This window comes from Mytilus californianus, unplaced genomic scaffold (genome assembly GCF_021869535.1).
Source record: "Mytilus californianus isolate M0D057914Y unplaced genomic scaffold, xbMytCali1.0.p SCAF_4, whole genome shotgun sequence".
NCBI lineage: Eukaryota > Metazoa > Mollusca > Bivalvia > Mytilida > Mytilidae > Mytilus > Mytilus californianus.
In genome coordinates, this window is record NW_026262690.1 from 39,694,615 (window position 1) to 39,721,934 (window position 27,320).

A 27,320-nucleotide genomic window follows, 5' to 3' on the forward strand; every position below is an offset into this window, starting at 1 on the left:
ATTTACGACAAAAGAGACGATTTTTTCATTCCCTAATGTTAATTTTCCTTTTTTAGACGGCGATGTTCCTTTGGTTCCATCATAAGGTGTTTATATATCCCAACTCGTTCGTTATGCCCGTGTGTGTAGTGATGTCATAGATCTTAACGAACGTAATCAATGCATCACTGATAAATTATTTAGTCGGGTATTTCTTTTCCATAAATTGCTTAAAACTTTTACTAAATTCTTTCATAGATACAAAGATTTGATTATTAAATTTGGCTGTATTAAAATCGGTATTTCACATCCTAAATTTTACGGTAATATTGTATTATAAGCGCGGAAATCACTATGTGATCCGTGTAAACCCATCGAATCTTTAAACAAACTTATTAGTAAAGGTTATCTTACCAATGTTGTAATTAGATCTTTGAATAAAGTTTACATTGGCACAAATATCGATTTTGTCATCAGCAAATTGAAACAAAACAAAATTTGTAATTTTTTCAAACGGTTTTTTGGGATGTATAAATACACATCCACGTTCATTTTCTATATAGAGATTACTCTATCTATATATTTATTAACAGGTTAACTCCTACTATCCTTCTGCCTGTCGATACTTTTATTTTGGCATTGCACAAGTCATGTCTTCTTTGACTGTCCATGACGTTAAATCACTAAATCCCTGGGACGTGTTTTAGTTGATTTTAGATTCAGATGCATAATTTTTTTTTATTATTAATTGTTTTTGGCTTTTAACTAGCTTTCAGTAACTGCGAGTACTCTCAAATCGTACTTTCGTGTTAATTTGACCTGTTGATACAATTTGTAATGTATTTTTCTAATTTATTGTTGACTTATTCAGTGTTATATCTAGTCTCGCTATTTTTAATATATACCACCTATAATAAGTGTTTAGAAGGACGATATATTTTCACTTCTGTTCTCGTACTAGGAACAACAAAACTATTTATTTTGTAAAAATTATTTCCGTACTCAATGTATGTATACCTTACAACAAAATTATTTTTATTTATCTGTGTACGTTATTTTATTTGGCGGCATTTTATCCAAGGTTATGGTTGTCTTTTTGATATTGTTTTACATCAAACCCCTTGTTTTATTAATTTAGTATTTACATTGTGTCATAGATCAAATTTATTCGTTCAGTGTATGTTCACTTGTTTTTGTTAATATGTCTTTTGATTGGGTTAAGCCATTTCAATTGATATTTTGGCGCCTATTAAAACGTTTAAACCCGCTGCATTTGTTTGCAACTGTCCTAAGTCAGGAACCTGATGTTCAGTGGTTGTCGTTTGTTGGTGTGGTTCATAAGTGTTTCTCGTTTCTCGTTTTTTATATAGATTAGACCGTTGGTTTTCCTGTTTGAATGGTTTTACACTAGTCATTTTTGGGGCCCTTTATAGCTTGCTGTTCGGTGTGAGCCAAGGCTCCGTGTTGAAGAACGTACTTTGACCTATAATGGTTTACCCTTCAAATTGTGACTTGGATGGAGAGTTGTCTTATAGGCACTCATACCACATCTTCTTATATCTATGTAAGCATTAAGTATTCAAAAGAAACCATTAATATTCGTTCTTGAGACGCATACAAACAATATTTGATTTTTCTCAAAAGATTTAGTTTACGGATTGTTATGTTAAAAATAATTATGATAGAAGATGATTATACAAACACATGTAGACTACAAAAAACAATACAACTGATTTTATTTGTCACATATTACTGAAATATAATATAACTGTAAAATCTCTAAAAAATATTTATTTGTCAAGGGTTATTAAAATTTCCAAACATCTACCGTGATAAACAGATTGTTTTCTGTAGATTCAGTGTAGCAACGAAAAGATTACGAATATGAATACATCATGTAAGATGACAGCCCTCAGATCTTTCCCTCGGTAATTCTATTGGTAAAAGACTCATTATTTCGGTCTTTGATATTAATTAGATTCATGTCTGTTTCTAGCTGCTTTTCTCTGTAATTTTCTAGTAAAGTCTCTCTCTGAAAAATAATTTTGTTCACGATATTAGCTGAAATCATTTCGTTATAATTGCTTGGCCGAATAATTTTGGTCAATAATTTTAAAATTTGGCGATTAGGTCTCTATATTACATATTAATTAAGAAATCCAATATATCAGAGTGCGGTATATTTTAGGATCATAACAGCTATTAAAATGTAACTAACTCAAACTGAAGATGAAGTCCTTGGATATCTACACCATATTGTATAGAATCGTGAACAGGACATTTGACCAGAGGACATCTTACCAATTGCCGTCACAGTCATTTCACTCATTCCATTATCTGTAAATTTTTTTTGCATTTTTGATTAATGTTTAATTTAAGAACTGATAGGCAATATCTTAAAAGATTTGCCCATCAGGTCTTAAATACAAAATTTATTGATGTCCTGTGGTCATTACAGTATACATATGTACCAATAGACGCATCATTTATTTATATTGGAACTCGTACTCACTTTCTCGCATATAGTAAAGTGATACCGTATGTTACCTCGACCAATACGTCCCTACATCAATCCTTTTAATTAACACTATTTTATTCTATATGACGAGCAAAGTACGACAGAAAGAGCTCACAAAAATTGTTAATTTATTTTTTATTTGAATGATTCGTTCTAAAATAATTGGCAACTAAAGGGACTATGATTAAAATATTAATTTTGACAAAATGCATGTTTCAGTAAAAAATATATTATATCTTCAACATTGACTACATATTTTTCCAAGTAGGAGCGTGATAAGAAAGATAATAAATACTACGAACATACAACAAACAAAGCTTAGACCTTACCTCAAGTAAATGTGCACACTTTTTATATTCTTAGTTATTCTATTTCGGTGTGCAGGTAAAAACTTCAAAACCAAATTCCTCATTATTTTCGTGAAGTTCTTGTTTTCTGTCTTTACATTTGTAAAGCAGGAACAGCTTATGCTTAAAGAGGTTCTATGAAAAGCATGACTATTTGATTGGTTTGTGTTACAGAATTATGAGTACTTTTGTGTATAATGTTTGGTATAGTATTCTTTTGGTCATAGTGTTGTCAAAGTTCATTAAAATCTATCATAAAGACAACTTACCTTTTCAAATGGAACACCAAGGTACAATTTTGTCCGTATACGTTTGGGAATAAATGGAAACAGCTGGTCAAAAAATGGCAACACAAATCTGACATCAATGGAATCTGAGGCAGGTAGCCCTAAAATACATTATTCAACTAGTTCATTGAAAGGAAATAACATTTCAACATTGTTATCACAATTTCACATGGATTTGGGACAAACTGTTGCAGCTGTCTTATACGTGTTTGGTTTTTTTTTATTTTGCCATTTGCTTGGGGACTTTCCTTTTTGAATTTTCCTCAGAGTTTAGTATTTTTGTGATTTTACTTTATACGTATCACAGTTTATAATATAATGGCATTTCTCTTGTTTTGTCTTTAAATTCAAATTAATACAAAATGAAAGGAATTCAAGATCAAGTCTTGTTTATTCAGTACATAATATTCATTTGGAATGTTAATGTGATGTCATTAACATGCCAAGAAAACCATATTTGAACAAAAACAAACCCTATGTCGATTTGACATATCTTTTCAGTATTTCAGTATGTTGAATGTATTACCTAAAGATTCATAAAAACAAGCATTCTGTGAGTATTGCATGGCAATACATAGTCCCCTACCGGTTACAAATTCATTGTAATGGAACGAAATTCTAACTTGATCTATAACTTGTCATGGTGTAAACTACATAAAAAATATCAAGTCAAAATCATTAAGCATGACGAAAAAAACTGTTGAAAACTGATTATTTAAGTGAATTTTCTATGTCCAAAGACCATATAACTCTGCACAAAATTATCAGACTGGAACAAAATTCCAACTTGATCAGTAACTTGTCATGATAAAACTATATACTAATTAACAAAATCAATATCTTCAAGAATAACAAACAAACCTAGCACTAAATTCTTCAAACAATTTACCAAAGAAAAGGAAAAAAATCCAAAATGTCATTTTGTCTTTTAAAAAATGAGTTATTTCCCTTTGAACAGAAATCTACTATTTAATAAGTATTTCCTAAAAAATTTAATTCTAGAGAAAGGGCTTTAACTGAACAAAGAGAAAAGCTAAAATCGTGAAAAATGAACTTGACCTGTAACTTGTCATGATAAATCAATAAACAAAATATCAAATCAATATCTTCAAGCACGAAGAAAAAAAGTCTGGAAAACTGATTTGCCGGACTGACAGATGGACAGACAGACAGACGGACGGACAGACAGACAGACAGACGGACGGAGTGCAAACCTAAAATCCCCTTCGACTTCGTCAGTAGGGGACTAAAAAGAACATTAAAATGTTTTTAAAAGACAACTAGTGGCAAGGAAGTTTATCAAGGTAAATATACGTTTTTTTCTCAATATGAAAGAAGTTTCAAAGACTTAATAAAAATGTACAGTTTGATTTACATCTGACATTTATTTTCCATTTGTTAATGTGTTTGAGCTTTTGATTTTTTCATTTGATAAGGGACTTTCCGTTTTGAATTTTCCTTGGAGTTCGATATTTTTGTTATTTTACTTTTTATATCGAGTGAACGTCTAACATTGTTCTAAAAGATGCACAATACTTTGTGATGTTCGATATAAGTGATTTAAAAGGTGGCCTTAACATACTTTCTCTATTATTTTTCATTTTAAATATACCTTCAATAACGCTTGCAATTATTCCTGACACAACAGTAAATGTCACACCTAATGCACTGACCCATAGGTAAGAAATAGAATAGTACCTATCCAATCCTCTCCTGAAATGAAGATTATTGTACTTATTCATGGATTTAAGTCAAAATAAATATTAATGTACGATAATTATAACTTGTAATATCAATATGAAAACAGACCATGATAGTAACACAAAACACACACTGATCAGTCAGATTACCAGATTGGATACATGTAAACAATTAAACAATTAACCACACAAATAGCTAAAACTAAAGCAACATGAATTCGCATAAAACCGGGGATGATATCAACGAATACAAACAGGTTACTGCTCTAAGTGTGGAATACGTCGCAGGGTCAAGTAGTCATAGCCATTAGTGAGTTTTTCCGATTAGAAAACGAAATTTTCACATGGATATGCCTTAACCTTTCCTTTGATACTTGCCATATGATAGTCACAAACTGGTCATGGCGACCAGAAAACCTCCAAAGTAAAGAAAGCAATATATTGTTTATTTTAAACATTATAATATTCAATCTGGCCTATGTTTGTCTTGATAACATATCTAGTATTCGTGGAAAAGAAGTCTTTTACCTCTAAAGACTAGTAAATGACATTCTAATTTAATGGAGATAAGTATCGTGGATCCTGTTGTATGTTAAATTTATCATGGTTCGTATGTTTGATCTAAATTTTCAGGTTTTCCAACGTGCCTATCAATGACACTATGATGCATGTAGTATTCTATGTAGTGTACAATTACAGTTTTGCTAAGGGTTTTAAAGATATGTATAGCTGTTTTTACAGGAGACGCTTATCCTTTTGACACACCCGGTCTTGCTCATTTTTGGATTTCATGCAATTCCACCAGTTTCTGTGTGTTAACTAAATTTGTTTCCTTCTAATAGATTAACAAGATTTAAACATCGGTAAGCTACTGTTACCTTAATTTATCTTAGTTGTGCAATTACCCATTTTTTTTCAATTTGACTTGTTAAAATTGTTCCGGACGTAGCAGAAATATAACAATTGTATTGTTTTGACTTATCTACTTTGGTTCCTATCTGTGTATTACAAATGATGAATATTTTTTAAGAAAAATACTGACTATTTGCATGCTTTTATATATTACCAACAAACGAATACATTTTGATTTTTAATTCGAACTACCTGACAAATGATTTGTTAAGATATTGTTAGCAAATTAAGCCTTTTTACATCCCTTGAAGAAGATACTTACGGTTCGTCATTGGCTAATACGTTGACAGGTGACTCTGTAACATTGTAAGAATATAACCTGTCAGTCATATTAAAGTCCACCATGAAATTATTTGTTTCATTGGAAAAACATTGATCGATTGGTCCTAAAGGTAGAGGTTGTGTTTTCCGCAGAGATTTAGATAGACTCTGGCCTAAGGTCAACCAAAACACTAACGCAGCACCCACACATGTGCCTATAACAGCACTCTGAAAAATAAATGAACATTTTCATACATGTTCTATCTGATCCAATAGGTGATATTTACCAAAAATTCTTTACTTCAGTTGTCAATGATTCGTAAAGAGAGAACTGTATATTACTTCTGTTATAAGGGGTTCGTTAAGAAATACCTGTATATAACAGCTTTGGTCAGTAATAAGTAAAACGATGCTGATATCGAACTATAAGCTCCTAGGTACAAAACACTCACCTTGATGTTTTTTGCTTAAAAGCAAATTCATGACTTTTATCAGAGCCAAAGTAATAACATATCGTTCCTTTTTGCATAGTTTGTTTTCATTTCCTTTCATCTGTCCATTTGCAAATATAAATGAAAACGTAATTTCCTATGGCGTTTTAATCAAATTGAGAATGTAAATGGGGAATGTGTCAAAGAGACAAAAACCAGACTAGAGCAGAAAACAGCCGAAAACCATCAATGGATCTTCAACACAGCGAGACAATCCCGCACCCGGAGGCGGGCTTCAGCTGGCCCCTAAACAAAAATGTGTACTAGTTCTATGAAAATGGACGTCACACTAAACTCCAAAATATATAAATGAACTAAAATTGAAAAACATACAAGACTTACAAAGGCCAGAGGCTCCTGACTTGGGACAGGCGCAAAAATGCGGCGGGGTTAAGCCTGTTTTGTGAGATCTCAACCCTCCCCCTATACCTCTATCTAATGTAGAATAATCAAACACACAGCAATACGCACAGTAAAATTCAGTTCAAAAGTAGTCCGAGTCCGATGTAGACTTTGATCGCGGCTGGAATCCTTTTCGAATGTAAGATAATAACAACATTGTTTCAGACCGAAAGAACATCCCTGTTAAGTTTCGTTTCAATTGGTCCATTGGTTCTTGAAAGGAAAATCGTTTGTAATTTGTACCAATGGACTCCAATTTGGGCCCCTTGATGCCATATCTGACTTTTCATCAGGACTAAAGAAACAACACTTGATAAGTACCGTCCAATAAAATTTTCTGCATTGGTTTATTTTCATTTCACTTTACATATTCTTAAAAAAAAACTAATGTATTTTCGCATTGGTTTTCAATGTAATCTTTGACATCGGTTGTCCTTGGATCACTGCTATCGTTCTTGGAAAGAAAAGCACACAATTAATTTCCGGTAGAGTTTCAATGGAAACTTTGACCTCCGTTTGCGGCCATTTTGAATATCAAACCGGCATCAAAATAACAACAGTCGTTAAGTTATGTAAACATTTGTTCAGCCGTTCATAACAAAACATTTCCCAAGTTCAACAAATCGGAAATCATAGAAGGCCAAGGCTGGCACGCTTTCTGATGAATCGACATCGAACTAAAAATCCCTCGGAACAAACCTCACAAGGAACATGTCTGTCATATTTGGTTTCATTCTGTATAGTAGTTCTAAAGCCAACAGACTGACGAAAGAGGCATAGTGATCAAAAGTTCACTTTGACCTTTGGTCCGCTAAGGACATGTACAAGTATTACGCTAGATCCAGTAAATTTTGCAACAACTACACGATATGTTGTAACATAATTTAAAATGACGATCAAATATCTGAATACAGATAACTTGTGTACTTGATAATAATTTTTACATTACCAACACATACTAATGATGACCCTTGTGTAGATGAAACGCTCGTCTGGCGTACTTAACTATTATCCTTAATAACTTTGATGAGTTTTTACAACCACTGGGTCGATGCCACTGCTGATGGACGTTTCGTACCCGAGGCTATCACAAGTCGAAGTAGTCAGTACTTTTGTGTTGACATGGAATATCATTGATATGTTCATTTTCTGTAAATTTAATGATTATAAAATGATGAATTATTCGAAACACTTAGGTTTTTCTGCACACAAGCATAGATTTTTTTAGCACTTTTTTTGTACTTTTCTTCGGAACTTTTTATCTTAATGCTCTTCAAATTCATATTTGATTTGGGCACTAAGATGTTTCGAGCGCCACTGATGAATCTTATGTAGACGAAACGTGCGTCTGGCGTACCAAACTATAAGCCAGGTATCTTTGATGAGTTTAAACTTACCTTTTTAGTTGCCCAGGGATAAAATACTGACAATAAAAAGAGCCCAGTTATTGGTCCGCTAACTGCTGAAGTAAAACTGGTACTTAACTGTATAATAAATGAAGTTGGCATGATCTGTTAATGAGTCACAATTAGTGTTTGAGTAATATATTTTTGAAACCGTACACTGAAATTATCTAAAACTTTAAATCTTCAAGCAGTTTACTGTAACTGTGCCTGAACAACACTGGACGTAACACATTTAAGTATGAATACTACTAACGTAGTGGAGTTTTCGGTCTCCTGTAATAATTCACATGAAAATAAAGTTTCAGGAAAATTTTCTTTAATTTCACTCTCCTTGGATGGATTAAAATTTTTTATCCTTCTATATTTTGCCATTATAAATTCAAGGAAATGTGTCAAATCTAAAATCAGATAACTCATACTGGACTATAAATTTAGGAAACATACCTGCGAAATTATTCCTTCAATATTGGCAATCATAATGGTGAAGATAACAGCCAGAATTCCGTATAGTACCACTGAAAAAGTCGTTTATCATTTTGCTTCTCTAATTACATAATAAAATCTAAACTCAATCAAGCAGACCACGAGATTCATTTTATATATTTGAAAGCCGATCCAAAGGCATCAACCAACTAAACATAACATCTTTAAACCGATAAACCAAAATCAATCATGCCACTGTTGGTGGAGTTTTCCTTCCTGATTGTATCACCAGCCCAGTAGTCAGAACTTCTGTGTTGACATGAAATATCATGGATATTGTCATATTTATGAATTAAATGTTTACAAATCTTTAAATTGTTCGAAATACTAAGGATCTTCTACCCCAGGAAAATATTACCTTAGCTGTATTTGATAAAACCTTTCGGTATGTTTGGTCCTCCATGCTTTATTTTGCCTTTTAACATTTTTTAATTCGAGCGTCACTGACGAGGTTTTGTAGACAAAAGTACAAAATTATCAGCCTTATATCTGTGATGAGTTTTTAAAGTTATTTTGGATGTTTAATCAAAGAAGAAGCACTGTATTTTCTTTCACTTTACTAGACACCTAAATTAAATGTCTCTACACACCAAAAAAAAAAAACAATGTTATACATCTGGATTTGTCAAATGTTCCACAAAACTTCTTTTCAGGTTATTAAAAAAGTATGCTATCGGTAATAAAAGAGGGCCATAAGACTTCATATGAGTAGTGTTAATTAGATGTGTATACATACAATCGTGCAATTGTATACAAAAATTAAATTTAATAAAATGTTCCTAATTTGTAACTTAAAGACAGTCTTATGATGTATCAACTTTTGTAATGTACTTAATCGTTTGTTCAGTGTATGTTTACTTGTTTTGTTATGTCTTTTTAATCGAGTTTAGCCATTTCAATTGATATTTAATAGTGTGTCTTTCTATGTTGTAATTTTACACTACTGTTTCAGGTCAGGGTGAAGGATGGCGCCCGTTAAAACGTTTAAACCCGCTGCATTTGATTGCACCTGTCCTAAGTCGGGAACCTGTTGTTCAGTGGTTGTCGTTTGCTGATGTGGTTCATAAGTGTTTCTCGTTTCTCGTTTTTTATATAGATTAGACCGTTGATATTCCTGTTTGAATTGTTTTACACTAGTCATTTTGGGGCCCTTTATGACTTGCTGTTCGGTGTGAGCCAAGGCTCCGTGTTGAAGGTCGTACTTTGATCTACAATTGTTTACTTTTTACACATTGTGGCGTGAATGGAGAGTTGTCTCATTGTCACTCATACCACATCTTCTTATTTCTATTAAGTTAAATTATAAATATTACTTAAACATGATGTTCATACTCCATGCCGAACAAATCAAATTATAAAAGCCATGATTACGATTAAACAACTTTTTTTCAAAATCTAATAATCTAACAATATTTACATGTTTTGCCATCAAAAATGAATTTAGAATATATAATTTGATTCGTTTTTGCAAAATTTTCTCTTTTCAACCTCAGTTATCCCGTAAACCAGATGCGTGACCTTATATTTGTTTGTGTAATTTTTATCAAAATAACATGATGGCTAAAACATATCTGTATACATGTATACAATGAAGAAATATCTCAACTTGGATTAAAACAGATAGATACACGAAATGTGTTCTATATTTGTGCAACAAACGCACCATGATAAAATAAGCCGTAGGAAATTAACATTTGCAATATAAATGAAGCTTTGTCAATATTTACTTATCAATACCTGAAAGTTTTGCCGCAACAGTTGCCTTGTAGTCTGATATGTTTCTAAAACACTGTTTTATGATATCTTCTTCGGTCACCGCCGCCATACTGTTGAGAAGTGACGATAATGTACTAAAATGACAAATGATAGGATTCATCAGTACAGTGTAATTTGGTGAAAAATACTACGGATATGAAAATGACGGAGTTCTGTTTGAAACAAAATATTTTCTTGTACTTACGAAAATTACAATAGCATTTTTTTTTTTAATTTAATTAAATCTCACCAATAATGTATTTACTAAAAGAATGAACCTGATTCTTCCGAAATCTTGTTAAGATAGAAATGCATGAATTGTTTATTTATATCTCTACAAGAAAAAGTAAATTAGACGTTATAATGAAGAACTGAAATATAACAAACCACAATATAAAAATATAAAATCAACCGGTCGGGAAAAGTATAAATCAGGTAAGATTTAAAGAAAATGTTATATCACAAGGTACCTTCATGACAAATAACGTTAACATTCTAGCAGAATAACGTTAAAGTTAATGGTATTTTTTAACCTATTCTTTATTTACGTAAACAATTAACTTTCAGGCGCGTAGCTGCCTTTACGCAAAAAATGATTTGCTTGCACATTTTTTTCACAAAAAAAAAATAATTCTGAAATTGAATTACGGATAGTCTTTAGTCTTTACAGATTATCGTGTCGGGCGGTGTTTAAAGCCCAAATCTCTGATGTCGTCTCTAGCAGTGACTAATAAGGAACTATATCCTTCATTATTCGAAATCTTCTCAATTCTAGTTACAATGCCAGTAACTACATCAACTACTGAACGGTCATTTAGTGCATTACGGCGACCGAAAACTTATCTCCGTTCAACCATGGTACAGGACAGACTATCTTCGTTGGCGCTCATACATGTTCACAAAGAAATGGGTATCAACAACGAGAGAGTTCTGCGATCATTTGCCTTGGCAAAAAATAGATATATGGACTTTCGATATTAACTATACTTTAAGTCTTACATGCAGTATTAACATTTAATAATACAGGCTCAATACAATCACCTTGAAAACATCTTAGATTTATATCCCTTACTTATAAGTCAAGACTTAAAAGTGGCCGTTAGATTTCGTATTCCCATTGTCCGTTTGTCCAAAAGACTATTAATTCACCTGGGGTATCTGTGTCCCAAATGACCTTCTACCGTTGTCGTAGAAACCGCTCCTTTAATTTGAGAATGACCTTCGTGAGAAACACTACAGGTGTCTTGCAAGAAGCAGGAACTGCTTACCCTTCCGGAGCACCGGAGGTCGCCACATTGTTTTCTGGGTCCGTGTTTTTCATCTGTATTTAGTTTTCAATGTTGAATGTTGTTGTTTCTCCTTTTGTGTCTTATCTGTTCCCTGGTTTGTCAATTGTCCATTGATTAACGCTTCGGTTGTCGACTCTTCCTGATCTTCCCGTTTTATAAAATTTATTTTATATTTGAAAATAAACATCTATACTATTAAATGAGAAGACCTCATTTTGTGTGTCGCTTCTCTTCCTTCCACAATAAATTAATCATCATGCCTCTGTGTCCTATAGGTAGTCGCATAGTCGCATTTGTCATCCTCGCTTATGATTATTCAGTTTGGGTTATTTTGGGAGGAAAACGAAAATAAAGGCGTCCGGACATTGTTTCCGTCATCGGACAGACTTTTAAGTCATAGACAAGATTTCCTTTAAGTTAGGACTGTTTTAAAATTACACATAATTTTCATAAGTACTTGGGAACAGGACAATTATTTTCGCGTCTTTCTGTATACTATGATCATACATATACTATAAATAAAATAATATATCAGTGACCGACGTGGATAGTAAACTTGGAATTGATAGTAAATAGCAATTACACTTTATTTATAGTATATGTATGTTCATAGTATACAGAAAAACAGGGAAAAAAATAACTTACTTTGGAAAAAAAGGGGGAGGGCTAAAAAAATTGTCCTGTCACCAAGTACCTATGACTTTTGATACCGTTCCTGAATTTTTCCAGTCATAAAATCGTTTACAAAAATTCATCCTACAACAGTTTACATACTTTCAACCACGCTCTAAATGCCCGCGATTTCGCGGGTGTGTTCTAGTGTTAATAATATAAGAAGCAAATTACGGAACTCACTACACTTTACTATCGTTTCATGAAAATATGGTATAGTAAGAAACAGATAGGGTATTTTTCGTGTTCAAAGCAGTCACTGTAATTACTCATATGCCCGGAGCTTCATGGGGATTCGCTTCCCTGGACCACCGTCTACGGTGCTGCCCTGGATCCCCGACTAGGGTGCTACCCTGGACCAGCTGGGGACTTTGAGCGGTCCATAGCCTCCTCCCTTGCCGAATCACTATAAAGTCCACAAATATTCACAAAATAGGAGTTTGGGCGTGAAGGAGTGATGTGAATTTCATAAGCATGGCATACAGGGAAAATGCCCGAAAAAAGTTATCATCTTCTGCATAAAATGGTCCAAAATTTTTTTTTAGTTAGTTAGGATAGCACTTTATTTAAGTCCAGTTACGCCCCTGACATTCGGGCGTGATTACAAAAGATACCTGCAGGGGAAATTATTACAATTGTCATGTCTGTTCTACTAAAATAGACGCAGCAGATAGATTATTTTCATAATCTGGGTCATCGGATTGAAATGATAAACTTATGATGCCTTTTTTCCGAGTACCGTGATACATAAAACGGCGACAAATGGGAATTGAAGTTTCAATTAAGTTAAAATTTGGTCAATTTCATCTTTCTTACCAAAGTAAAATTGGAAATACCAATACCGTGTTTTCTTTTAAATCTCTCCTTATGAGGGTCACCAAAGCTTTTTCTTATACAGGTAGTCAATAATGCGTTGGCTATTTTTTAATTTTGATTACAGATAATAATGTTTCCTAATGAAATATGTACAAATATACCAAGAGCCTGGATCGCTAACCTGGTAATAAATATACCCTTTTGATATTTATTTTCTTTCCTATATTGCAATCAGTTATGTTTGCTTATTTATAGATCTTACTTAATGGGATTTCTGTACATGCAGGTCTTGTATAGATAATCATTTTTCTGTCTTGTGTTGATCATTTTTACTGTCTTGTATTGATGATCATTTTTACTGTTTAAGATCGTTAAGCTGTATTTGGCAGACCTTTCGGAATATATGGTCTTCAACTTCGTACTTTATTTGGCCTTTTAACTTTTTTGATTCGAGTGTCACTGACGAGTCTTTGAAAGACAAAGCACGCGTCTGGCGCACAAAAATATAAGCTTGGAATCTTTGATGAGTTTTATTTAAACCTATCTATTAAAGTTTTCGAGATTAAAAAAAAAACGTCACATTATGGCAATACATCCTATAACTAGTTTAACAATTTGGCCATGAGGACTTGTAGATCTAATTTAGCTGATCTTTCTGGCGTTGAACCTTTCTCTCCAACTCCTATAGTTTTTGCCAAAATGCAAAAACATGGAAAAAAGTATCATTCAGGGTAAATCACTTCTATATTCCAATATGCATGCTTCTGTTTGGATATCACTTCACTATTATCCGACAACTTTCCAACACAGAGTAAGAACAAACAAACCAGGCTAAGTTATGTATGGTTTTGGTTCTACATGATATAGAGTAAAGCAAGATAGATAAAAAGTTACTTTACATATTTGGAATTTGCAGCAATAATTTTTCCTGGCTACAATTGTGCAATCTTGAAATATGAAAATCTTTATTAATAACTTTATCAGTTTATGTTACCTATCCAATGAATATAAAGGAAACTATTGATTAACGTACCTGAGGGAAGCACTGAAAACAGCAGCCATGAACAAACCGGCCATGCCAGGAGTTTCTTTAAATATATGAAACACCATGTAAGGCAAAACCTTGAAAAGAATAATGAATTATATTGCTACAAATTAAAATGTATTAGAATAATAATTTAGAAAATTCGTTATTAAGACCTTATTACTATCACTCCCATGTGTTATTAATATACTATATAATAAAATATTAATTTTCGCGAACCATTTAGGTCACAGAAATTCCAAAAAATGGCATCAGTAAGGAGAGTTGTACAAATGATGTGAATACACAGAACCCGGATCCAAATTATCTTTTACTAAAAGTATTCATCATTTTCTATTTTGTATGTACTAACAACATTTCATTTTTCTACAATTTCGATTAAAATATTATAAAACCTGCAGTTCAATAGGTCACATGCCCCAAATAAACATTCCCCGATTGGTCGAACTACTGTGGCCTCGGTGTAAAGCAACGCAAGCCTCGATGTAAAGATCACGCTTCCAAAAATAGAGGTATGTCCCAACTTAACATTCCCCGATTGGTTGAATTGCTGCTCGATGTAAAGCAACGGAAGCCTTGATGCAATGAAGAAAAGGGGTTGACATGATAAACGTAATCGTTATAAATTTTAACTTCATGGTTCTTATGCAAGCAAATTTAATAAACAATGATTTTATACAGTTGTGTTATTGTTTTCACCTTACATAGGGCTTTATTTCTGATCTTATTTCTGTGTACACAATTCTGAATCTACATATTTCACCTATATCAATATTAGGTAATCCGTTTGGACGATTCCATATACTATTATGTTTTAGGTTTTTTTAGCTTCAGTGTCGAGTAGGTGTATAGTATTGAGGGCTATCTGCGAGAAATAAATCTTTTTTTCTGATATATTAACTAAATTCAAAACCAATATAAAAATAGTTAACACATATATTTTATGTAACTGAGTAAATTGATCGGAATGTGAATGATACATAAACCTAAAATTCGTTTTGGTCTATCCCAGTGATGACATTTGCGCGGGAATTTAGTCCATTGACATCGTAATATAATTTACTTTGGATTATAATTATCTTTAGATGTAATGTTACAGGATTTAATGTGAAATCATTTGTCTCTTCATTTATAGTACACGAGTTTGACGTCAGGTTTGTACACATGGAGTCTCTAGTCTAAAAAAAGCCAGTGACAGAACGATAAACAGATATTGAGATAAGCAACTGTCTAGGGCCAAGTAAGGGAGGTGAAAAAGCCAGTATTACGCAGAACGATAAACAGTTACATAGACGGATCCAGGGGGTGGGGAAAATTTGGTTGATTTTATAGGGAAGCAGGGGCGGATCCAGCCATTTTATAAAAGGGGGGTTCCCAACTCAGGACAATGGGTGTGGGGGTTGTGTTCCAACTATGTGTCCCCATTCAAATGCATTGATCGTCCAAAAAAAGGGGGGTTTCAACCCTCGGAACCCTCCCCCGGATCCGCCACTGGGGAAGCATGACGGGAGTGGGCAACCCTTAGGTCAGTCAGCGGCCACCCCCCTTTTATGAAAAGTTGTGGATCTGCCACTGAGATTTATATAAGCAGGTTTTCTTTGTGTAGATACCTTAAAATATCACCAACTGTGACTGAGTACACAATTTGATTCATTTTAGCTCATTAGCTGGGCTCACTCGCTAAAAAGGTTCATTGCGGGCCTGCTCACTGGCTAACATTTTACGATATTCATGACTCGTGTAGAATTATAATTTCCAACGGTTCGATAGTATAGTGGGAAATTACTGTAATAACGGTACTAGTGAATACTATTGATACGGGTACTTCGTATGTACACGTATATACATATCACGTGATATTGATATTTAGCGGGAATATTTTCCCTTGTTGGTCACTTCTAGCCAAGCATCAGACTGGACAACAGTGAAATAAAGTTCATTTTCAATTGTATTGTTATTCTAATTTGTATTTAGTAGGAATTAGATATTTTACTAAAGAGTAACTTAAGTTATTACTTATTACATATAGATAGTATATTTACTTTATATACAGTCCAAGTATAACTCTCGAGACGGTCTTCCGAGCATTTGGGTTTGGACACAGGTTTCCCACATTTTCCACTTTATTTAAAATGTAGTCTTTTGACTGCAGTTTAAATGGAGTTTGACCGAGGTGACTCGTTTTTGTTGGTTTTTCCTGGCCGGCGGGATCGTTGATGACAGAGCAAAATATTTTTGAACACAATTTACTAATTATTCTATTGAACTCTTTAATGATAGTGAATTTATTGTGCATTGATACTTATGCTTTATGTATATTGTGTTTATCAATTATATTTAAATTAATAAAATATGGGGTCCACCAGTATTGCTGGGCTATCGGCTATATATAGTATTTAGTATTTATTGAGATGCCTAGAAATAGTTATTAGTAAAGTTGATACAAGCCGATAATCTATACATGTGTGTGAGGAGTAGTTATCAAGCTTCCTTTCGTCTGTAAAAACTGTCTCAGGCCAAATTAGTGAGATGAAAAAGCCAGTAATAGAACGATAAACAGATGATCAGGTTTTCTTCATATAGATCCCTTAAAATATCCCCCACTGAGGACACAATTTGATTCATTTTAGCTCATTACCTGCGCTCATTCGCCATAATAGGTTCATTGCGGCTTACTGGCTAATATGTGTAGAAAAGCTGATAACCTATACATACATGTACATGTATATGGTCAGATCATATGTTTTCGTACGTCACATGAATTTGTACTATGCATGCCTTTTCAATGGAAATTGTGACGACAGTATGCATTCTTAATAGCACGAAAAATGATGAGAAGAGGATACATGTGTCAACCAAAATTTTTCAGCAACGTCAAAATATGTGAGGACACCCTATCAAGATCTATCAAGCTTGTGTTCATGTTGTGTTAAAACTGTTTTAGGAAGGTGAAAAATACCAACAACATAACAATAAATAGATAATCGATATTGTAAAATATCAATGTGTTGAAAAGCCAATGATCTACATATATACTTAAATATGTCAACCATAAAATAAAACTGATTTAATTTACACCACAGCTGTTGAAAACACCTTTGTTTATATAACTTATCTCATTCTAGTCCATTCAACTGACAGAATCGGTGTACATTTCATGAACTCTTTAATAACAAGAATCATTATGGACTATTCTTTAAAGCAATATCTGTTAGCCATTTAGGGGTCTTTTGCATTCGAAGTTTAGTTTTAGTGGGTTTATTTTGCGAAAAAGAACTCAATTTCCAGATCAAAGTTAACATTTTCTATATATTTTGCTGTGTCAAAATGACCTAATAAATATAAAGAACAGTACCCATATAGACCCAAAAATGGTATATCACATTCTACACATGACATTTTAGCAGGAAAGACTGCCATTGGAGTATATAACTTTTAACCTGTGTATATATAATTAAAATACGATAATAAAATTCATGTCTTTTTCAGGACCTCTGATCCAACCATGTAGTATGGCATGTTTGTGAGATATGGTTTTGGTGGATAGGATGTTCATGAAGGACCTGTAGTACAAAGTATATCACTGGATTGAACTCTTTGTCTAAGTGTATTATTAAAGTGCTTTGCTTTGAGCTCAGTTCATTGTTATGCAATTCATTCTTTGTGAAATAAAGATTTGACAGACAACTCTCATGTACAAGGATTTGTCAGGGTAGTATCCATTCTATGTACAATGTAAGTAATAAGGAGATAAAAGCATTTTATTATGATTTGAACCAAACATTTTTTGTCCATTAACCAAATTTAAAAAAAAGAACAAATTTACCCGACAATGCTACACTCGCTACTAGCAATATGATGCTAGGTTGTTTTAATACATCTGTACTGCCTACTGATGACTCGGTCCTGAGTGTAAATGGTCATTCAGTATGTTAAAAAAAAAGGGCAAAATTTATAAGGCCTATCTAGCCTAATTGATTTCTAAAACTATATATTTCATTGTACATGTTCAACATTTTTCATTCATTTGTTTATTTTTTAATTTGTGTGGATTAACATTGTTACAGTAAATGTTAATTACTACACTTTCATACCACAACAAATACTGTATTGGTATCATTTATATTTGTATCCATATAACAAAAAAAATTGAAAAGAGAATAATTTTGCAATACCTTTTTCATATTGAATACTATAACTTTTTTGATATTTAGACATATTAAGTAGATTTTCATAATACCAACTTGACATGCTTGAAATTCTATCAGATTACTTTTGGAGCAGTTATGAGTCTTTGAAGCATGCTCACAAAGGTTTTTTTGTTGATATCATTTTCATATTGGTCAAAACTTTTTTTTGCTTCTGCCAGCTTTGGAGGAGATGTTATCAAAGAATTGATAAAAAACAACACAGAAGTTTACTTTCTAGCTCTTCTAGCCCCAAGCATCATGTCAGGCATTGTCATTCTTAAAACCAATAAATGTCTTCTAATCTGAGAAACAATTTCGACATTTTAACAAAATATTTTACTAATGATACTTAAAATCCACCACAAAGTAATATAAATAGAACCATACAAATATTGAGCAAATACATATAAAAAAGATGTGGTATGATTGCCAATGAGACAATTCTCCACAACAGACCAAAATGACACAGAAATTAACAACTACGGGTCACCGTACAGCCTTCAACAATGAGCAAAGCCCATAACACATAGTCATTTATGTACACAAAATAAACGAAAAACAAATATTATGTAACACATAGACAAACGACAACCACTGAATTACAGCCTCCTGATATCATGTTCTCAGATATCATCTCCCATTTAAAAAAAAATCACATGAAAAAATGAACCTATTATGTGTTGCTCTCCTAGCTACAAAATGTATCCAAAATCAAAGATGTGGAAAATATTCTATCATAATCATTTGGTAATTAATGCAATTAGTGTCTCTTCCATGCCCGTCTTGAACATAAAATCTAAATATTAAATAAACAACACTCCTCATGCTCAGGTTGGTTGTCATCGTGCCATACAGTTAATAACAACATGTAGGAAAAACATAGAACTCCTTTTGTCATATAAAACACTGTCAAACATCCAAACATACTATCCACATTCATCTGTGTCCACACTTGTTTTCTTTAAAAATATATATATCTGACAAAGTTAACTTGAGTTAACATCATAATTTTTTCCTGCTAAAAAGGTTTAACTATTTTGAGGGACACCAAAAATCTTAAATTATGGTCGAGGTAAAATTTAACATGTCAAATGCATATGTTCTTAATATTATAATGAATTCAGTTTAGTTGTGTTTGTATGTCTGTGATGTATGTTTACACCGTTTTTGGTTGCTGGATTTCAATTATTGTCACGTTAACCAATTATGTATGTTGGTGTTGCCCCCCAATTTTGTCAATTTCAACGGAACTATAAACAACTGTCATGGGAGGTTTCGCTAGCTGTAAACCAGGTTTAACCCACCATTTTCTTACGAAACTACCAGCACCAAGTCAAGAATGTGACAATTGTTTTCCATTCGATCCTTTGGCTGATATAGTCGGGCGTTTGATTTTGTCAGGTTTTATGGACTTCCCCCGTATAAAATTTACTCGGAGACTGGTATTTTTGTTCATACTTTTTTCATATACAAAACATTGTTGACCTATCATATATTACCTAAGAACAAACATAATTAAAAAAGACCACCGACAGCTTTAAGGGACATCAAATTCATGTTCACTGATTTGACTCAATTCTCATATTCTATCTATTATATACTAAAACTTATATCCAAATTACAAAAAGTCTAAAATAATTAACAATGCATGGACTCGATAATATGTATCAGCTTTTCGTGTGTATTTTAGTCTAAACGCCATCTAATTAACCATCATCGAGATGACATCCGAATACTGGCGGCGGTCATATAACCCAATATAATCATAAATAGAAATAGATAGCGTACACGTGCAATTGGATTTTTCTAGGTCTGTTTGATATCAAGTTCGAGGTTAAAAACATATGTTAATCACCGTTTTTACGTGGATCGAATCATTCAACGAGATGGTTCACCCTTTTTCACTTTCAATATTGACATTCTTTTTCCTTTTAATAGCTGAGCACGCCAGGTACAAGCGTAATCCATTGCCAGCTAAGGCGTTTAATTGAAGGTCACATGAATACGGATTAAATTTAGGTTAAATCATTGACTTGCAAGTCAATGATACATCTTCGATATTTTTGAGCTTATACAAATTCAGGCCAAACTGACTGCTTATAACGAAATATAATTTCAAAATTCCACATATTAACTTTTGAAAGAAAAAGAATCGTATTTTAATTATTTGTCTAAATCGTAGCTAATGCCCCTTTAATGAAAACATGAAAACAACATCATGGTCATTTGATAGTTCCTTATCAGAAAAAATCCATAATTCGAATACCTTATCCTTCAGACTTAACCCGACCGATGCAGCGTGATACTAAAGTAAAGGACATGTGTTGTTAATTGATACACCATATCATATCTTTTGCATTATATATCATACTTATATGTCAAAACTTCTCAAATTATTGGAGAACATATCAATAATCCTGAAAACTAGACTTGACATTCAGATTAGTGTTAAGGTCAAATGGCTAAATGACGCATTTGACCTTAACACTAATCTGAATGACAAGTCTAGTTTTCAGGATTATTGATTGCCAATGAATGATAAACCCTCATGATAGACTATCTCCATATGTTGCTTTTTTCTTAACAAAGTTGAAGATTGGAATAAATTAAAAAGGCTGTTTTAATATTATTTTTAAATTCAATTGCTGTAAGTTCTAATGATATAAAGATACATTGTTGATTACTTTTTGTTTTTTCAAACATCCAGTGGTTAATATTTCATAATGGGCTTGATATTTTGATATTTTGATTTTCACTAGAAAATGGTGGTATATATTGGATAGGTACAGGAATGTTGCTTAACGTCCAGTGGCAAATTTTTCATGCATGTTTAGGGCGATACCAAATTAACAATAAATACAGTAGGTCCTATTATAAGGGTCGACCGCGATGAAGGGAAGGAAGTTTGGACTGCCACTGGAATATTGACGGTATATGGGACAGAAATAACGCTTTGCAACAGGCCACCTACGGATCCCTCAAAGAGGTGTTGCAGGGGTTCTTACCGTGCAGAGAGCGCGACACTCTCTTTTCACGAGGCATCAGGCTCAATATACCCGTTCTGACCGGACTTGGTTGCGTATACCTACATCCTGCACACTCAAATGGACGCCCCACTTTGGCAAGGGTTTTACTGCTGGTCGGAAGAATACTAAAATTGACCAGATTTCTGTTCCCAAGTCACCTTTGATGAGCTATGTGAATAGAAGTATTTTATACCTGGTCTGGCTTTCTAATAGCCTTACTAGCTATCGGGTCACACCCTTTGGTGGTAAAATATGCAAAAGCTACCAGTCCTTCACTACATGCAAGGGACAGTGTTACCAGGAATGCAGGACCAGCAATGCACAGCATCCTGCAAAATAATAATTATAATCAATTTTCTGGGAAAAATCGCGTATTTGAAATTTAATATTAACTAACATACCACAGGACTATATTTTTTTTTGCGTAGTCGAAGGGATTGTTTTTAGAAATTCGTCACAAAAAGTGTTTCCTATCGATTTTCGGAAAAGTCAACTTACGTAATCATATTTTATCATTTATTATGAACCGTTACAATAAAATAATAAAAATTGCTAGGCCGATGATAAATGTCCGCTGGATTTTATTTGTGCAATAAAACAATCATAAGAGACTGTATAACAATTCAGACATGAAGAGCGATTTCACATTCGTATGCATTGTAATCGATACCAAATATTAATACTCATGAAACAATCCGTCAGGTTTAATATCTTATGAGGTGTTTGTATACTCTTGCAGCAATTTTTTTCTCTCCAGCCTGCTTAAAACAAAATCATAAAAAATCTTTTAAATTGCATACAGGACAATCAATCTGGGTTTATTTTGGGATGAGGGAGGGAAAGAATTATTTATCTTGTTGCAACAAATAGAATGTGTCGGTATTACCATAAGGGCATGACACAAGTAGGACATAACTAAAATAATACATTTGGATTCAAACTGTTATTTTCATATACACTGTAGTTGTGCTGAAACTTAAGTTGCAACTTCCTACTGCAAAAATGACCTTGGGATGTTAAGTGTAGGTCATTTTGTTTTTAATGCGACAATACGTTTTATATATTTTGCTCGAAGTTTGGTATAGAGCACACTTAAGGAAGAGTATTACAGAAACATGTTCACACTGAAAATGGTACATCAAGCTGAAACGCAACATTATGCTTTTTACAATTTTACTTTAGACAAAAATTTGTAATTTTTGAATTTGTCGTTTAGATAATAATTTCATACATACCTTTTTTATTCGAATTTTGAAACAAAGACATAGAAATAGAGCAATATACAAATAGTGGAAAATGCTACTTGGGAAGGCATTGTGGACATAAAAGGAATGTGCTTATCTGAAGTGATGCACGAACATTTATTTGCATATATATAAAAATTCATAACTTACTTATTTGCGTCGCTTTGTTTTTCTACAGCACAGATTCTCTGAACTGTTGCTTGTCTGAAGGTCATGTCAATCAATCGAATAATAGACCCCATAACCAATCCCCAGAAGGTATGTCGAACTGTAGGATCTGGATCAAAGCTGGCATAAGAAAAAGAAAAGTAACAACAAACATTTGCTGAGAAGGTTTTATATTGAATAATCAACTACAATCGAAAAGTCGGGTCTTCATTTTGTTCTCTATATGAAAACTTCGAAATTATGTGAGCAGATCAATACCGTGTATGAACATACGTTGCTCAGGGCTGTTTTTAAGTTCAAAAATTTCGTCAATTGTGCAACCAGTCCAACTAATTGATAATGGTAGGTCCCATGGCAGTTAAGAAAAACACAGTAAATAGAATATTTTTACCTGTATATCATTGAAGCCAGATATCCTTGTCCTGACTTTGAATTAACTTTTGGTCATTTTTGGTTTGATCAGCTCTTCAAAGTTTGTATGAGGTTTTGAAATTTCATAATGTTTTGCCTCAACCATCAAGACACTAATTCTGGTGCAGAAAAAGTGGAAATGCAAATGTTATTATATAACTAATAAAAGCAAGACATGTTTTTTGTGTAGGATTTATCTCTAATTTTCATAGAAATATAGTTATAATGAAAATAATCAGGACTCAAGTGCAAAGTTTGGACCTGAGTCGCTGCTTGCAATTGGTTGAGGTTGCATGTATATATACTGAAGCATAACTGATTATTCCTTTTCGTAGAAGCCAAGAAAAGTTTGCGAACATTTTCCTTCTACAATGAGTATTGTAAAATGTCAAATTATCGGCAAACTGGAAGTGGTTACACGGCAGGTGTAAAAATTAGTTACACCGTGACGCTACAACTCACCATTACCAAGCCTCGGATCAAATATTAAACTATTCCCTTTCATATAAAACAACAACAAAAATTACGAAATTTTCTCTTGTGCAACGGGTGTTGTAAAATTTCAAATTATCGGCAAACAGGAAGTGGCGGCACAGCAGATGTAAAAATTGCTTACACTTTACAACTCATTAGTATCAAGCTGCAGATCAAATATACAATCATTCCCTTTCATAGAAACCAAGAAAAGTTCAACCAAAGTTTTCTGCCTAAGGACTTTTGGACGGACGTAGTCGAGCGGTTACTAGAATGCTTTTATAGCATTGAAATGAGATATGACGAAACATAGTAAGATTTATATATTTATCAGGGTTTTACCCTCTTTTGCCGGCTATGCCGGCTACTGAAGATAGCTATAACGAGGATAATTAGGCCCTATATACGACGTTTAAAAAATGTTGGAGGAAAAAAGGAAGGAAGTACAAATTGCAAGTTGCAATCAAAATCTAACGTCAGAAAAAGGCCGACTACGTCTTTGGGGGGGGGGGGGGGGGGGGGGGGGGGGGGGGAGACGGAAAGACAAACAATTCCAACACGTTATCTATATGTATATATATATATCCGTGGCTGCAGTGACATTTTGGATTTCAATGAAAGTAATCTGTGTATAACTGTTAAATTATTAAGTCAATGATTTCGTTACCAAAAAAAAACTTTTAACCTTTACTTTATTTGAGGAATGACAGTAATATTTTTTTCTGTCTATGAAGAAATAACATCAAAAATGTGGTGCACACTGAATTTTATTTGTGTTTTTGTCGTTCTGATGAGTTAAGCCCTTGTCAACTTATTTTTAAAGTTAGTTCTTATATTGTACTGTTACACCACTATCCCAGGTAAGGATGAAGATTTGGCCTTAGCAAATATGCTTAACCACGCCTCTTTATGTATGTGCTTGTTCCAAGTCAGGAGCTTGTAATTCAGTGGTTGTCGTTTGTTGCTGTATATCGTATCTGTTTTTCGTTAATTGTTCTGTACATAGATCAGGCCGTTAGTTTTCTCGTTTGAATAGTTTTACATTTGTCATTTTGGGGCCTTTTATGGCTTACATTGCGGTATGGGTTTTGCTCATTGTTGAAGTCCGTATGGTGACCTATAGTTGTTAGAGAATATCCGCTCCCCCTGACGGTGAATGACCGTCATAATTGTTCCCTCTGTTCCTCCATTGAACTTCTATCGTTATTTAAAAGAATGCTTTTAATTTGCAATCTTTGTGTGCACAAACTGAAGTCGTGTATTTTGACAGGATGTTGATGTTCATGAACTGTTCTCAAAATGATGAGTAAATCAATTGGTGAAACTTTTTTTTTTTTTTTAATTTTGAATGATTGATAGTTCTTTGATAAACGTCCAATGGCAAAAATGCATGCATTTTAAGGACGAGGTTAGTTCTATATATACGCCTCATGTTTGTTGAACTCCTCCTTCGTGTACTAATCAGAATTTAATTGTTCTGCGGAATCTTAATTTTCTAACGGTGTGCATATAATCAGGTTTTTTTATATAAATAATTGATAAAGAAAATGATGGTTAGTTGAACAAGAGAGTATTCTGATTCTGGTTAAATTTAGATAAACGGTTCAATTGCTCAACTTCTCTTAAAGTTTAGAAACTAGAAAGTTTTGATTTTGATGAATATTTGTAAACGTACTTAAAATGTATATTATTTTCAGGATTATGATTTTCATATTAATTGTTTTAGGACAGATGTAAAATTAGGCCAGTGTAACAATATGTACATATCACTCACTTGAATAAATTTAAGCGACCACTAGATACTGCAATATCTACCACTTCTTTTGGACCACCTGAGTCTATAGTTCCCTGGAAAATATATTATTCCGATAATGTCAAATGGCATAGAATGCATCCACACAATCTTATCAAGCAAAAGTTTTCCTATTAATTAAACAGTCGTTTGGTAAATCTGAATGCAATATATTATTTGCAACTCATTTAAAGCCTTCTTCTCTAATGAGAAAGGTAAATATGATAGATATACTTACTGGAGGTGTGATGAGATGATTGAAGCTGTTAATGTCCTCCTTGATAATATTTATGTTCGTTTCGGCAAAAAAGTTTATCGACAGGTTGTAGGTATTCCTATGGGCACCAATTGCGTCCCTTTAATATCAGACTGGTTCTTGTACTGTTATGAATCACAGTGTATTGCCAAACTCAGTAAAGACCCCGTTTAAATTGCATTTAATTGATAAATTCAACAACACTTATCGTTATCTTGATGATATTTTTTCGTTAAATAATCAAGAATTTTCAAAATATACTGCCGAAATTTAAGCAAAGGAACTTAACTTTAAATAAATCAAATATAAACGGTAATAACTATCCTTTCCTAGATTAAGATATTTCAGTTTTACACGGGAAACTCTACACTAAAATTTACGACAAAAGGGACGATTTTTCGTTCCCTATTGTTAATTTTCCTTTTTTGGACGGTGATGTTCCTTTGGCACCATCTTACGGTGTTTATATATCACAACTCGTTCGCTATGCCCGTGTCTGTTGTGACGTTTTGGATGTCAATGAACGTAATCTATGTATTACTGGTAAAATATTAAGTCAGGGATTTCGTTACCACAAATTACTTAAAACCTTTATTAAATTCTTCCACAGATATAAAGATTTGGTTTGGAAGTTTGGGTGTACCTTTAGAAAACTTATTTTAAACGGGATAGCACATCCTAATTTTTACAGGGATGTTGTTTACCGAGACCGGAAATTTAGATACGATCCGTGTAAACTTATAGATCCTTTAAATATACTTATTCTAAAATGTTACCAATTCAACATTACAATTAGATCTTTGAATATTGTTTTTTATTTGTATTGATATTGATTTTGTTATCAGTAAATTAAAATCGAACTTAATATTATTTTATATACATAGATGCATGGCTCTACAATCTGTCGATACCTGCATCTTGGCATTGCACAAGGTCGTGTTTTTCTCTGACTGTTAATGACGTCTTTATACTAAATCCATAGGATGTTGGATGTGTACTGATTGATATTTTAGTCTTAGATGCATGATTTTTTTTATTAGTTGTTGTTGGCTTTGAACTAGCTGTCAGTAACTGCGAGTGCTCTCAGATCTGTATTTAGTGTCGTTTTGTTGGAGGGATGTATAAGTACCCTGCCACGTCCACTCTGTTTTTTTGTTAGATGTATTTCTGCTTTGTATCGATCTGATGAGTTGAGCCCTTTTTAACTGATTTTCATAGTTTGTTCTTATGTTGAACTGTTACACCACTGTCCCAGGTTGGGGGGGGGGGGGGGGGTTGACGCGCCTTCAAACTAGCTCTACCCCGTCACATTCTGTGTGTGAATGTCCCAAGTCAAGAGCCTGTAATTCAGTGGTTGTCGTTTGTTGCTATATATCATATTTGTTTTTCGTTCATT

The 27,320-nt window shown here is 33.3% G+C and overlaps 1 protein-coding gene across 2 annotated transcripts in view; it reads right to left on the reverse strand.

Annotated features, from left to right (window-relative positions):
* Positions 1-1,698: 1,698 nt before the first annotated feature.
* LOC127738004 (sodium-dependent multivitamin transporter-like) overlaps positions 1,699-27,320 on the reverse strand; it is a 42,708-nt gene continuing 17,086 nt past the window's right edge. For both annotated transcript variants that reach the window (XM_052249008.1, XM_052249007.1), the window contains exons 8-18: positions 25,651-25,724; positions 22,974-23,111; positions 21,773-21,908; positions 14,352-14,440; positions 10,524-10,636; positions 8,748-8,818; positions 8,295-8,381; positions 6,006-6,232; positions 4,744-4,844; positions 3,114-3,232; positions 1,699-2,011 (exon numbers count right to left, since the gene is read on the reverse strand). In XM_052249008.1, the coding sequence (XP_052104968.1) occupies positions 1,892-2,011; positions 3,114-3,232; positions 4,744-4,844; positions 6,006-6,232; positions 8,295-8,381; positions 8,748-8,818; positions 10,524-10,636; positions 14,352-14,440; positions 21,773-21,908; positions 22,974-23,111; positions 25,651-25,724 (1,275 nt within the window). In that variant the 3' untranslated portion in view covers positions 1,699-1,891. The remainder of the gene's footprint in view (positions 2,012-3,113; positions 3,233-4,743; positions 4,845-6,005; positions 6,233-8,294; positions 8,382-8,747; positions 8,819-10,523; positions 10,637-14,351; positions 14,441-21,772; positions 21,909-22,973; positions 23,112-25,650; positions 25,725-27,320) is intronic.